Source organism: Nomascus leucogenys, chromosome 6 (assembly GCF_006542625.1).
Source record: "Nomascus leucogenys isolate Asia chromosome 6, Asia_NLE_v1, whole genome shotgun sequence".
Classification (NCBI taxonomy): domain Eukaryota; kingdom Metazoa; phylum Chordata; class Mammalia; order Primates; family Hylobatidae; genus Nomascus; species Nomascus leucogenys.
The window spans coordinates 71368307-71384002 of record NC_044386.1 but is presented as its reverse complement, the minus strand read 5'-3'; the positions used below and the strand labels follow the sequence as shown (position 1 = coordinate 71384002).

Below are 15696 nucleotides of genomic sequence, written 5' to 3'. Positions count from 1 at the left end.
CGTAAACATGAATCTGACTCTGAACCCATAATTTTTATAGAAAGCTTTCCTCATAATAGCAAACACACACACACACACATTTTTTTAAGCTTAAATATTGAGAGCCATTAGGATAGAATTATGTGAGGAAGGGCTGGGCATGGTGGCTTGCACCTGTAATCCCAGCACTTTGGGAAGCCGAAGTAGGAGGATCACTTGAACCCAGAAGTTCGAGACTTGCCTGGGCAACATAGCGAAACCCCATCTCTACAAAAAGTAGAAAAAGTTAGCAGGGTATGGTGACACGCATCTGGTAGTCCAGCTGCTCTTGGAGGCTGAGGTGGGAGGATTGCTTGAGCCTGGGAGATTGAGGCTGCAGTGAAGTATGATTGTGCCACTGCACTCCGGCCAGGGCAACATTGAGACCCTGACTCAAAAAAAAGGAATTAGGAAGGTTTGGGGAAAATGTGATTCATTATCACAACCTCACAGTTTCTTTCAATAATTGCCACTGATTGTTGACTAATTTCATGTGTAAATTTAGATTTTATCATGACTTCATAGTCACACTTGCTTGTGAAAGAACATTTTAATGTTTGGAAAAGATTATTTTATTTTGTGCTGTAACTCTATATCTGCATAGTCCAACACCATAGCCACTAGCCACATGTCGCTGTTGAACATTTGAAATGTGGCCAGTCCAAATCGAGATGTAGTGTGAAATGCACATTGGATTTTGAAAACACAGTATACAAAAAATGTAAAATACCTCATTAATAACTTAGATGATGAAATATTACTTTAGATACATTGAGTTAATAAAATTTATAAATTGATTTCACCTTATTTAACATGGATTCTAGAAAATTTTTAATTACGTAAGCAGCTCATTTTATAATTCTCTTAAACAGTACTGTTCTAGATCTTTATGTATTATTGAATAATGCCTCCATCTTTTGGTAGATAATGGAAATGCACTAACCAAAGCTAATATTTCAAATATTAATTGTATGAAAAATTGAATAGAGTGGTATGAGTCCCATTTATGTGAAATGTTGTTTTGGAAGGCTAATTGCATTTAATGTTATAATGATTATATCACAGGACAAAAAGGTAATTAGCAATGGGGTATGCAAATTGGCCAAAGATAAAAATACTCCCAGAAGTTTTGTGTGATATATGGAGCAAGAGCCCTACCTATATAGCCAATGACAACCTATCGTTTATCATTGAGGAGAGCATTTGAGTTAAAATATTGTAAGTTAAAATACCAAGATGGTAATGTCTGTTAATCACATTTTAATTTTTAGAAGTTTTGCTCAGTTGCAAGAAAGAAGAAAATTAATTGGAATTGTTACCTTTTCTAAAATTCTGCTTTGTACAGAGCAATAGAAATCTGTAGAACTGTTAAAATTTTGTGGGTAACTCATTCTCTTTAAAAATACTCATTTTTAACTTATTTTTTCACTTTTTAAAAAAATAATTTTGTATTTATAATATTTGTATTTTTTAATGCAAAGAATGCAGGGATAATTTACTATTTTGCACTGCCCTTTTAATCTGAGGAGCACAGCACAATTTGGGGATAGAGCTTAATTTTGTTGATTTATACTTAGCTAATTGTGATATTTTATTACACAAGTAATAGCTAAAAATTTTGATCTTTTACAATTTATTGTTTTTATTTATTTATTTATTTATTTATTTATTTATTGAGACAAAGTCTTGCCCAGGCTGGAGTGCAGTGGCACAATATCGGCTCACTGCAACCTCTGCCTCCCACGTTTAAGCCATTCTTGTGCCTCAACCTCCCAAGTATCTGGGATTACAGGTGCATGCCACCACACCCGACTAATTTTTGTATTTTTAGTAGAGAGGGGGTTTCACCATGTTGGCCAGGCTGATCTTGAACTCCTGACCTCAGGTGATCCACCCACCTCGGCCTCCCAAAGTGCTAGGATTACAGGAGTAATGTTTCTTGTTAAACATCATTTGCATATTTAACCAGCCAATCTTTTCCAATTTAAAAGTAGCTCATCCTTGTTTGAGCTAGAAAATATCTTGGCTTTTTTTTTTTTTTTTAAAAACAGATTGTTTTACTTCAGTGCAGCTCATTAAGAATATACCAAGTTAAAAGTAGAATACACCTCCACAGAATGGTTAAATGAATACAAAAATAGAAACTGTGCAAAGTACTTATTTTTTACTCCTTCATGAAGACAACATAGAAACCTTTTCCTGAAAAGAGACCGCTAATATACGTTAATAAAACCAAATTTTTTGTTTAAAGTTAGGCTTTATTTAAAAATAATTTTAAATATATTTTTCAATCTTTATAATAATATATAAGTAAATTTTTCTAAAAGTTGAAATAGTAGAGATAACTGTAAAATTCCTCTTGGCTACTGTTTTGGCTATTTTTCCCTCCAAGGTGAACCACTGTTGCTTGTTTAGTATCTGTTGCTTGTCTGCACATGGGCATGTGCAAACATGTCTGTTTATATTATAGAGAAAACTTTTTAAATAGCTGTATGGTATCCTGCTATATGTATTATTCTGTAATCTGTGTGTCTTATTTGGCATTTTGTTTTGAAGTTATTTTCTTTCTCTTTTTTTTTTTTTTTTTTTTTGAGACGGAGTCTTGCTCTGTCACCCAGGCTGAAGTGCAGTGGCGCGATCTCAGCTCACTGCAAGCTCCACCTCCTGGGTTCACGCCATTCTCCTGTCTCAGCCTCCAGAGTAGCTGGGACTACAGGCTCCCGCCACCACGCCCGGCCAATTTTTTTGTATTTTTAGTAGAGACAGGGTTTCACTGTAGCCAGGATGGTCTCGATCTCCTGACCTTGTGATCCGCCCACCTCAGCCTCCTAAAGTGCAGGGATTATAGGCGTGAGCCACTGCGCCCGGCTGTTTTAAAGTTTTCATGTCTGTACATATCATTCTATTTCATTACACCTAATTTTAATAGTCTTTTACAAACAGTGCATGCGTACTAGAACAAGTGAAATAGATCAAATCCACCAACTCCACTTCATCCCCAGTTCACCCCCAGTTCTCACTCTTCTTGAATTAAGCCATTCTCCAGACTCGTACTGACGTTTGGTATCATAGGGTTTGGATTTTTCTTTTAATAATTAAGAGATCAGGTTTTGAATTATTACTCAGCTAAATTGTTTCACTTGAACAATACAAGGTGAACATCCAGTTTATTCTTTTGATAAGAAACTTTCCATATTATGGACATCTTGTTTCTAGGTATTTGCCTGTGAAAATATGGCAGTAAGCACCTTCGTACCTGATTTCATGTACTGTGCTGGTGCATTTTATTTCTAAAGTCTTCAAAGAGTGTGTTTGTGTTGTTTAAAATTTTTAATGGATAGTACCAGATTACTGATATAGCTGTGTTTCAAATGTAAGTCTTTACAATATCTTCTCCTGTACAAGTAAAAATTCTTAATCTTGTCAGATATTTTTATCTTGCCTTTATGGCTTCTGAATTTCTATCTTACTTGCAAAGGCTTCCCCCAGTCTAAAGTTTTAGAATGTTTAATGTTCTTGTTACTGGTGTTATTTTTTCCTTTTCATTTCCATCTGATTGTTGACAATATTGACAAAAGATTTTTTTTATGTAATTAGAAGTATCTTAATTCAGAAAATTTTTCAGTAGTCTTTAATATTCATTAATTTTTTTTTCTTCAATATTTTGAGACCATTAGCTCATGATTATACTACCTGGGTCTTCAAAATCAGAATGAATAACAGTAGTGTTCAAAGATATCACTGTCCTGTTACTGAGTTTGGTGTAAATAGTGTAAATACATTCAGCATTTCACTATTTGGTAGGATGTTTGCTCTTGGTTTTAGAAAATAGTTTTTTTTCATAATTATATTGCTTATTTCATTTTTTGTTTAGGAATGACTGCAAATTTTCTCATGCCTGTTTGATATTAACACTTTTTTTCTGTAAATATTTGTGCATAATAGTGAATTGTGTCAATAAATTCCTAATGTTGAACTAATCTGGCACCCTTGAAATAACCCTGATGATAGTCTTCTAATACACTACTGTATTCTAGCTAGTATTTTATTTATTTAGAATTTTTTCCTCCATTCATAATGAAAAATATATTATTTTCTCTCTTTGTACTCTTGTCATCAAGATTTGGATGTTAAAGGTTCTGGTAGCCTCAGATTGGAATGCTGATGACCAGAGTATTGATAATTGTCAAAGATGAGTACATGGGGTTTTATGATACTGTCCTCTGTATTGCTGTATATGTTTGGAAATAAAGTTTTTTTTTAAGTGAATTAGAGAGCTTTTTATATTTTTCTGTGGTCCAGGATAATTAAACAAATTATTTTGTTTTTCCAAGGTTGGGAGAATGCAGCTGTAAAACCATATATACATAATACTTTGTAAAATTATAGATCTTGATTTATCTTTTTATTCAAGATATATTTATTGGCTTCTTTTAAAATATATATTGTCTTGGTACACTTTATGATTTCTGTTTATCTGGGGAAATTATTAATGAACATTTAGTTTTATTTTGTTTCTTGCCACTAAAACTGATACTAGAATGAATGTTCTTATAAATGTTTTTTTGAGTACATTTGTTAGTATTTCTCTAGAATAAATATAGAAGTGGAATTACAATGTATGACCTAGTCACATTTTTTGTTTTGATAATTTCCATTTTGCCTTCAAATAGTCATACACTTTTACCAGCATTTTGTGAATATGTCTGTTTCTCCATATCTTTCCCTACCAGTGATGTTATCCTGTGCAAGTTCTCATGGATGATAATATGATTTCTTTTTTTTTGAGACGGAGTCTTGCTCTGTCGCCAAGCTGGAGTGCAGTGGCATGATCTCGGCTCACTGCAACCTCTGCCTCCGGGTTCAAGTGATTCTCCTGCCTCAGCCTCACGAGTATCTGGGACTACAGGCACATGCCACCATGCCCGGCCAATTTTTGTATTTTTAGTAGAGATGGGGTTTCACCTTACTGGCCAGGATGGTCTTGATCTCTTGACCTCATGATTCTCCCGCCTCAGCCTCCCAAAATGCTGGGAATACAGGCGTGAGCTACTGCACCCGGCCGATAATAGTTTCTTTTTTTTTTTTTTTTTTTTTTTTTGAGATGGAGTCTTGCTCTGTCGCCCAGGCTAGAGTGCGGTGGCACAACCTCAGCTCACTGCAAGCTCTGCCTCCCGGGTTCAGGCCATTCTCCTGCTTCAGCCTCCCGAGTAGCTGGGACTACGGGCACCCGCCACCATGCCCGGCTCATTTTTTGTACTTTTAGTAGAAACGGGGTTTCACCGTGTTAGCCAGGATGGTCTCGATCTCCTGACCTCATGATCCGCCTGCCTCAGCCTCCCAAAGTGCTAGGATTACAGGCGTGCGGCTACAGTTTCTAATTAATTTGTATTTCCCTAGTTCCTAGTGAGGTTAAATGTGTTTGCATATTTATTACATATTTGTACATCCTTTTTGCTGAAAAACCTCTTTGTATTTTCGCATTTCTCTCTTGAGTTGTCTTGATTGATTTATAGTTCTTTTTTTTCTTCTTCAAAGAGACGGAGTCTTGCTCTGTTGCCTAGGCCGGAGTGTAGTTGCTCTATCATAACTCACTTCAGCCTCCAACTCCTCGGCTCAAGCAATTCTCCCACCTCAGCCTCTTAAATAGCTAGGACTGTAGGAGCAAGCCACAGTGCCTGGCTAAGTTTTAAATTTTTTTTTACAGAGTATGGAATTTGCTATGTGGCCCAGCTGGTCTCAAACTCCTGGGCTCAAGCAGTCCTCTTGCCTTGGCCTCCCAAAGTGCTGGAATTACAGACGTGAGCCATCATGCCTGTCTTTTCTTTTTTTAAGTACCAAATTCTTATATATGTTACTTAGGTCAGTACATAGTCAACATTTATATTTAGTTAAACTGTATGAAATCGTTAACATTGAGCTGTTTGAACTAAAGAATTCCCATTTCATTTAGTTCAGCCCAGTATTATATATTTTTCCCAATTATTTGCACGTACTTTATGTAATCACTTTTGTTGATATACTGTGGCTTCATTGAGTGTTACTTTAGAAGACTCCTGTTGATTATGTGAATGTTTAAACTTTTTTTAGGACTTGATTTAATCTGAAATCAGTTTATTTTTGTCATTGTTAAACATACGGATCTAATTTTTCTACATTTGTGGACAGTTGTCCCAACACCATTTATTAAATGTTATGTTGCTTCTCCAACAGTTTTGGAATGCTACTTTCATAATAAATTTTGCTATTATAGATATATTTCTTCATTTTCGATTTTATTACATTAATCTATTTGGTTTTTCTGTGGTAATGCTACTCTAGTTTTAATTACTAGGTTTTTACAATATTTTGGTATCTGTTAGAGCAGGTTATCATTGTTTTTGAAGTTGCATTGCCTCTTCTTATACTGTTCTCTTACAGATGCTTTCCAGAATCATTCTTACGCTCTTGATTTTTTATTTTAATGACATATAGTCTCCGGAGTAGAGATGAAGAGAGAATTTCTAAACCTGGGGCTGTCTCAACTCCTGTAAAGCATGCTGATGATCACACACCTAAAACAGTGGAAGAAGTTACAGTTGAAAGAAATGAGAAACAAACACCTTCTCTTCCAGGTAAGCATAACAAAACACTAAGTTCAAGAAACGTTTGCAATTAGAGTGAAGTAATTGTTAGGATTTACAGAAGATTTTAAAGATGCAATTATTATTATTCTTCTCATGTGAATTTGTCTGCATATGACTTCCAGCATTTTCCTTATGGGTAGCAGGTTGGCACAAATCAGTTGCCTTTCATGAATGTTTTCCTTTACTTTCTAGATAGAAAATATTTATCGTTAACAACTTCTTGCAATTAATAAAGTTGTTTTTCAACACTGCTCTTTAAAGAGAAACATGAGACTGGCTTCAAAAGTTTAAAAACAAAAGTTATTTTGCTTTTTTGAAAGTGTTTTCATAAACATTTTATGGAGTATACCTTTATTTATCGTCCTTGGGGTTTTTTTTTTTTTTTTTTGAGACAGTCTCACTCTGTCACCCAGCTGGAGTGCAGTGGTGTGATTAGCTCACTGTAACCTCAAAACTCCTGGGCTCCAGCTGTCTTTCCACCTGATCCTCCCTACTACAGGTGTGCACCACCACACCTGGCTCTTTTGGGTTTTCTGGGTTTTTTTGTGGGGCTTTTTTTTTTGTTTGTTGTTGTTGTTGTTGTTGTTGTTTTGGAGAGATGGAATCTTGCTTTGTTGTCCAGGTTGGTCTCCAACTCCTGGCCTCAAACAATCCTCCCACCTCGGCTTCCTAGAGTGTTGGGATTACAGGTGCAAGCCACTGTGTCTGACCCAAGCATCCTTTTAAAGCTGTCTGTGAAGACAAAACAGAATCAGCAAGGTGCTAAGATCAGTTGCCTGGGAGGCCTGGAGATTTTGTTTCTGATGTCTTTCACTTCCTTTTCTCGAATCATCTTTCTTGCTCTGCTTGCTGAGTGGCAGAAATATGTTTATTTAAAGCCGGGCACGGTGGCTCACGCTTGTAATCCCAGCACTTTGGGAGGCCGAGGTGGGCGGATCACGAGGTCAGGAGATCGAGACCACAGTGAAACCCCGTCTCTACTAAAAATACAAAAAATTAGCCGGGCGTGGTGGCGGGCGCCTGTAGTCCCAGCTACTCGGAAAGGCTGAGGCAGGAGAATGGCGTGAACCCGGGAGGCGGAGCTTGCAGTGAGCCGAGATCACGCCACTGCACTCCAGCCTGAGTGACAGAGCAAGACTCCGCCTCAAAAAAAAAAAAAAAAAAAAACACATTTTATCATAATGAGGAAAGGTAGCTACTTTGGCAGTCTTAACGGGGAAATGTAGGAATTCTCTCTTCTCATATCTATTTTTTGTTATTCGTTCCTAAAGAATAGATTTTTCAAATTCTGATTGCTGGAACTATGGAAAACACAGGTGACTGTGTAAGGTACCTACTTGTTATAAAGACTTCAGAATTTATTACTATAAAATGTACTCTAATACATATGGTAGATATGTTCCTCATCAGGTTCTCTGAACTTATGAATCATATATTGCTTGGTTGCTTGCATTATTATTCCATGTTTTTCTAAAGTGAGTCCTACCCAATTTTTTTTTTCTTAGAACCAAAGCCTGTGTATGCCCAAGTTGGGCAACCAGATGTGGATTTACCTGTCAGTCCATCTGATGGTGTCCTACCTAATTCAACTCATGAAGATGGGATTCTTCGGTAATACAATTTTAAAGTTGTATTGTTTTCTTTGTTCATTATTAAGCATTATTTAGAGTAGGAATTTAATTGTAAACCATATTGCGTATATTTTTTAAAATAGTATATACCACCGAATACTATGATTAGTTTTTTTATTTAACATTCTGCTACTTATATATATGGTAGTTAGTTAGAAATTAGACAACAAAGGAACTTTTTGGATGCTTTCTTTCTCACCACTGTCTCCTGCCTAGTTTTTAAGTTAGGAATTAGAAAAATAAAAAATTCTATTCAGACATCAGAATTTCCACAGCTTTCCAATGGAGCATTAAAAAAAAAAAAAAAATCAGTGTTTCTCAATCTCAGCACTAGTGGCATTTTGGGCCAGGTAAGCATTTGTTGTGAGGGGCTGTCCTGTGCATTGTGGCATGTTTAGCAGCAATCCTGGCCACTAGATGCCAGTAGCAGTCCCCTAGTTGTGACAATTAGAATTATCTCTAGACATTGCCAAATGTTTCCTTGGGGGCAAAATCATGGTTGAGATTGGTTGAGAACCTGTTCTAGGGTAGTTAGCAACTCAAAAGTAAGTTTTTACTATTTTAACACCTTTCATTACTTTATATTTTATACTTGGTAGAATTGAGATGTAAATTCGTCAACAAATTTCAAACCATCATGATTATCAAATTAGTTTTTTGTTTGGTTAGTTTTTTTTTTTTAACAGGGTCTTGCTCTGTCGCCCAGGCTGGTGGGCCGTGGTGCAATCTCGGCTCGCTGCAACCTCTGCCTCTCGGGCTCAAACAATCCTCCCACCTCAGCCTCCTGAATAGCTGGGATGAAAGGACACACACCACCACACCTAGCTAATTTTTGTATTTGTAGTAGAGATGGGGTTTCGCCACGTTGCCCAGGCTGGTCTAAAACTCCTGGGCTCAAGCAGTCCACCAACCTCAGCCTCCCAAAGTGCTAGGATTACAGATGTGAGCCACCATGCCCAGCCCAAATTAGTTTTTTATTGGCACTGGTAAAGGGGACATGATGTGAATAATTGAAAATTGGCAGATTTCCGGGCCGGGCACGGTGGCTCACGCCTGTAATCCCAGCACTTTGGGAGGCCGAGGCGGGCGAATCACGAGGTCAGGACATCAAGATCATCCTGGCTAACATGGTGAAACCCCGTCTCTACTAAAAATACAAAAAATTAGCTGGGCGCCTATAGTCCCAGCTACTCGGGAGGATGAGGCAGGAGAATGGTGTGAACCCAGGAGGCGGAGCTTGCAGTGATCTGAGATTGCACCACTGCACTCTAGCCTGGGTGACAGAGCAAGACTCCGTCTCAAAAAAACACAAACAAAAACAAAGAAAATTGGCAGATTTCCTCAAGTGGGTTAGATTTAGACCCAGCTAAGTAGATAGAAATAGTTTCTGAAAGAGGTGGGGCTTTTACAAGTTTAAAACTGTACAATTTTAATATTAGGTAATTGATAATTCAACCTTTTATAAATTGTGCAGGCATAGATAGTCCCCTTCTTTTTCCTTTCTTGGGAATTGCTTGAAAACTTGTGTAAGTGTTTAAAGTTTAGGAAACTGTAATGATAAGATTCCAGAGACTGACCGGGTGTGGTGGCTCACACCTGTAATCCTAGCACTTTGGGAGGCCAAGGCTGGTGGATCACGAGGTCAGGAGATTGAGACCATCCTGGCTAACACGGCGAAACCCCATCTCTACTAAAAATACAAAAAAATTAGCCAGGTGTGGCGGCAGACTCCTGTAGTCCCAGCTACTCGGGAGGCTGAGGCAGGAGAATGGCATGAACCCAGGAGGTGGAGCTTGCAGTGAGCCGAGATCGCGCCACTGCACTCCAGCCTGGGTGACAGAGCAAGACTCCATCTCAAAAAAAAAAAAAGAAAAATTCCAGAGACCTCCTTCCCTGGGAGAACAAATACCAAAGAGGATTTGAGAACGTGGGCAGGATTTGTAGCTGTGCCAGGAAAGGTTTGGTTTTTCATTTAAAGCCAATGAATGGATTTGATGCAGAAGTTAGTGAGTCCGTTTTGCTATTGCAAGTAGTTAATATAATGCAGGCAGGACAAAGTATAAAATGTCAGTCATCTAAGGCACATGACACTGTTGGTGAGATACGGCCTAAAGCTGTCTTCTAACAGTGGTTTTCAGAAGCCATGTTTTACTAAAGGGTGGATACTGTGCTCAGTTGTTTTTACTTTTTGAAGCACATTAGATTGGTCAGGGTTAGAAGAGGATTTCCAAAGACCTATAGTCTTTTGTTTTTGTTTTTGTTTTGTTTTGTTTTGTTTTAAAGAGACAGGGCCTCACTCTGTCACCCAGGCTAGAGTATAATGGTGTGATCATTGCTCACCATAACCTCAAACTCCTAGGCTCGAGGAATCCTCCCACCTCAGCCTTCGGAGTAGCTAGGACTACAGGCAATGAGCCACAAAACCCAGCTAATTTTTTTTTTTTTTTTTTTTTTAATAGAGACAGGGTCTTGCTGTGTTGATCAGGGCTGGTAACAAACTCCTAGGCTCAAGCAGTCCTCCTGCCTCAGTCTTCCAACATGCTGGGATTATAGGCTTGAGCTGTCACACCCAACTGAGACCTGGAGTCTTAAGGACTTTGAGGAAATATTTAAAGAGCTTTCAGTACAGTGGGTTTAGGGGAGGAATCTATGAGAATGCTTTTGACCTGGCTAGGATACCACTACAACCAAGGGGCTTGGACCATTTGTAATAAAGCTGGTAAATAGTTTCATGGAGGGATCAAGGATGCCACCAGCCAGTGAGAGACGTCATCTGATTCTCAGGCTCTTACTTTTATGACTAGCTGATGTTAGTTCCAGGTCAGGTAACCCAATCAGAAATGAGTAAATAGTAAGTTCTGAAAGTTAAGGCGATCTCTTTAGTTGGCTTGAAGAGACTAGAAATCTCTCCTTCCTCAACACATTGCATTCATTTATTTGACTTGTTTTTTTTGTTGTTGTTGTTGTTATCTGTTAGTTTCTAATAATTTGGTTAGTATTACCTAATAAAGAGTATAGGGATTTTTTTCTACACTTCTTGTCAGAATAGGTAAAATAGTGTATTTTCTTGGCTAGGAATGTGAGAGTACTTATGAATCCCTAGAAGGGAAATATAGTGGGTAATTTTTAATTACAGTCTGTTTCTATCCAATCAATTCTTATAAGGCATCCTTTAGTATTTGTTTTAAGGAGTGTCACAAGGTTTCAACACTACACTGATGTAGAGGTGGGTGTGTATGCATTTTTTTTTTTTCCATTCAGAGCACTAGAAAGGGACAGTTTGGATGTGGGGCTAATCTAGAAAGGCTGAATGACTATATGATTTGTATTGTAAAACTCAGAGGGGCAGCAGAGTAAGTGAACTACTCTGTGAACTACTGAAAGACTCCACCAACTGCAGAGTTTTTTTTAAAATCACTATCTATTACGTGTAGAAATCACAATGCTTGGAGCCTTACTTTGAGTCCATCGTGTCTAGAAAATTAGCCAATTTATACTTCAGTTTCTACCTTTATTTAAAAAAATTTGACTTTTCATTTATTTAATAGAAATGATGTGTGAATTGGGGTGGAAAAAATGGAAGATGTTTTTAGCCATTGGGAATGTACCATGACTCTTTGAGAGTTGAGAAAACATTGTTTTACAAAGTAATTTTATAAATTAGTTATGTAAAATAGTACTTGCATATTAAATTTGAATATTCCTAAACTGTTAATCAGAAAATAGTGTTATTAAGTCTGGTTTGAATTCTAACACTAAATTTTATTTAGTAAATTAGTGGTATGAGAGGAGTTTTAGAAATGATGGTTCTTTATTTAATTCTGAATATAGTTTTCACTGTAGTGTTTGCTATAACGTTTTAAGCTCTTCTTAACTGTTTCAAATGAAATCTGTTTTAACAGGCCCAGCATGAAATTGGTAAAATTCAGAAAAGGAGATAGTGTGGGTTTGCGGCTGGCTGGTGGAAATGATGTTGGAATATTTGTAGCTGGCGTTCTAGAAGATAGCCCTGCAGCCAAGGAAGGCTTAGAGGAAGGTGATCAAATTCTCAGGGTATGTCAGTATTGCAATTTATATGGGTTAAAAAGTATTTGGATCACCAGAAAAAGCTTACTACTGTAATTAGATTGTAATCTGTAAGCAGTCTCCATTGAGCCAATTAAACTTTCAAAGTCAAAATCCATCAGGTCTACCTTATGCTGGACTTCTCACATCCCATTCTTGTATCTTGCTCTTGTTTACTGCTATATTATATGTTAGTAAAGAATGTGACTTTCATTTCTACTACTCGTGTTCACGGAGATAAAAGAAAATAAGTCTTATATCCTGATGATAATATCTACCAGGTAGTCTTTGGAAGTTCAAGTAAACATTCAGACTGGCAAGACTCTGCCATGGGCCACAACTTGCCAGCAAGCAACATCAAGTGTTCCTCTCCCATATGAGTCATCTTGAAGCAGTCCACACAACCTCTGGGACCTTCTTAACCCCAGATGATGGCTCAGGCACAGGGAGATGGAATTCACATCAAAGGCAAATGTGTAAGCTGCCTGGCTTTGAAACTCATACTCCACAAGAGACAGGATCAGTTACACAAAGCAGGAAAGCCCAGGTTAAATGCAGAGCATCAATAGAGTCTATAGAGTCCTCCCTTCCTTCCCCATAAGTGGTTTCACCTAGTGACATAGTACCATCTTAATCTGTCTCCTATTTCTTTTTAAAATATCCAAGCCTCCATTTGATTCGCTAGATTAAACTGTGTCCCATTTTAATCAGAAGGTATCTGTCCGTTGTGAGCTCCTGCATTTATTCTGCCTTTCTACCACAAAGTCTTTGCCGTGGCCTCTCTATTCTGGTGTCTTTCTGTACTCAGCCTGCCTCTTGCCAGTGTCCTGGATTCAGCCTCCTGTCTGCTCCAGAATCTTGTAGCTTTGTTCACTTTCTTCTCTTTCTCTCTCCCCTGGTTCTTCATCTATCTTCCACTGTCTTATTTGTGGTGTTTTGCTGTTGAACTTGTTGAAGGATGTGGTTGAGGCCCTTGCCTGTTTTCTTTTCAGTCATTGTGATCATACAGTTTTGCAGCCTGGCTTCCACCTATACCACACTGAAGCTCAGTTTTCAATAAGCCATCGCTGAGTTAATGTCATCCTCAAGCCTCATTTTCCTTTATTTTTTAGCAGCATTTTGACTGACTTAATCTTTTTTGAAGTACTTTCTTCCTTAGATTCCATAATACTGCCATTCTGGTACTCTTAATTTTTTTATTCTTTTCCTGCTTTCTTTACTGATACTTCTAAAACTTGGAGAATGTTGGTAACTCTCTGCTTCTCTTGCTACACTGCCTCTTTCTTGGGTTTGGTTGCTCAAGTGAGCAGCTCGTAATCAAAATCTTTTCACTCAGCAATTTCCTGACCCCTGTCATTTTCTCATTGAACCCTCCTCCTTTTCCCTTGAAACTTAGCATGTCAAAAAGTCAAGGCATCATCGTGACTTCAGACCTGTTTCCATCTGATCTAATATGGTGATTCTTTCTGATGATGTTTACATTGTTGTCAATCAAGTTATGTCAAAAAACATTTAAATACAACATGTATAATAATGTTCACTATACCAAGGAAAGTAAAGGGGCCTATTTTCTTATCCATCTCTTAATCCTGTTTTGAAGTAATCAGGACATACATTTTTTAAATGTTTCTCTTTTTTTTTCTTGAGGCAGCGCCTCACTGTCACCCAGGCTGGAATGCAGTGGTGTGATCACGGCTCACTGCAGCCTTAAATACCTGGGCTCCAACGATCTTCCCCTCAGCCTCCTGAGTAGTTGGGACCACAGGCATTCGCCACCACACCTGGCAAATTTTTTTTGTATTTTTTGTAGAGACAGGGTTTCACCATGTGGCCCAGACTGGGCTCAAACTCCTGGGTTCAAGCATTCCACCTACTTTGGCCTCCCACAGTGCTGGGATTACAGACACGAGTCACTGCGCCTGGCTAAAAAATGTTTCTTAATAGTTCACTTTTGTTTTATATCATAAAAGTAAGTGGTACATGTCAGGTTTTTTTGTTTCTAGGTTTTTTGTTTTTTTTTTTTTCTTTTTTAATCTGGAAAATTTCCAAAAGATGGAAAGAAGAAAACCTGCCTGTAATCCTGCACACAGTCACTGGTGACATTTTAATAAGTTCATTTTGGCATTTACAAGTTTCTAATAGAAGTAAATATTAACTTGGCAAACACTGAGCCTGCATTACATAGATGCTCTTACAGGGTTGCCACAGTGCAGATTGTCTTTTTAATCCCATTTTCTTTTTATTTTTTTTCTCAGCAACTTGTAAAATGTTATCTTTTTTCATCTAAATTGGTTAAATTTTACACAGATGATCTTTAATGTCAGGACACACTGAATACTATTTAAATAAATTTATACCTTTAACTCACTTTGTTTCTTTTTTTTAAAATTAGAGTGTATTCTTTTCTCCAATGTAAAATGAATTTTTTCGTCTTAAAGATGTGATATTTTCGGCTGGGTGCGGTGACTCATGCCTGTAATCCCAGCACTTTAGGAGGCCAAAGCGGACGGATCACCTGAGGTCAGGAGTTTGAGACCAGCCTGCCCAACATGGTGAAACCCCATCTCTACTAAAAATATAAAAAAATTAGCTGGGCGTGGTGGTGGGCACCTGTAATCCCAGCTACTCGGGAGGCTGAGGCAGGAGAATCGCTTGAACCTGGGAGGTGGAGGTTGCAGTGAGCCGAGATCGTGCCATTGCACTCCAGCTTGGGCGACAGGGCAAGACTCTCTCAAAAAAAAAAAAAAGATGCGATATTTTCAAATTAGGTAGACTGAGAGTATCTGTGTCCTGTGTATGTTATTTTCATATTCTTAAACAGCCAAGAATGATTTATGAAATCTTATTTTAATAGGTAAACAATGTAGATTTTACAAATATCATAAGAGAAGAAGCCGTCCTTTTCCTGCTTGACCTCCCTAAAGGAGAAGAAGTGACCATATTGGCTCAGAAGAAGAAGGATGGTGAGATGCTGTCAGAAAACGGAGGAGATAAACCTCTAGAGTTTGAGGACTTACAAAGGGATTTATTCCATTTTTAAAAAATAAGTCACTCAAAGTTGAGTGATGAATGAATTTGTTAATCTCAAAGAAAGTTATGTATTCTAAGTCATTTAGGAGCACAGAATTTCAGATGATTCTAATTAGCAGAGCATGCAAATAGGACTAACCTTTTAGTATTCTAATTTAAATAAAATGCCATCCAACCCTTTACAAGTAACAGAAAGTATTTATTAGCCATCAGAACCATACAAAAGTATATATGAGCAGCTTTCAAATTTTGTACTGATGTTTCTAAGCAATACACTCAGATGTTTATTAGCATTAATTCAAGAGAAAACCCCATTTTTTCTGTGA

General features: G+C 37.7%; 1 protein-coding gene across 15 annotated transcripts in view; it reads left to right on the top strand.

Moving 5' to 3' along the window:
* The window catches only part of TJP1 (tight junction protein 1), a 276908-nt gene that overhangs the window by 227910 nt on the left and 33302 nt on the right, over window positions 1-15696 (top strand). For all 15 annotated transcript variants that reach the window (XM_030814385.1, XM_030814395.1, XM_030814390.1 and 12 more), the window contains 4 exons: window positions 6493-6632; window positions 8150-8255; window positions 12178-12328; window positions 15195-15303. In XM_030814385.1, coding sequence (XP_030670245.1) covers window positions 6493-6632; window positions 8150-8255; window positions 12178-12328; window positions 15195-15303 — 506 coding nt within the window. The remainder of the gene's footprint in view (window positions 1-6492; window positions 6633-8149; window positions 8256-12177; window positions 12329-15194; window positions 15304-15696) is intronic.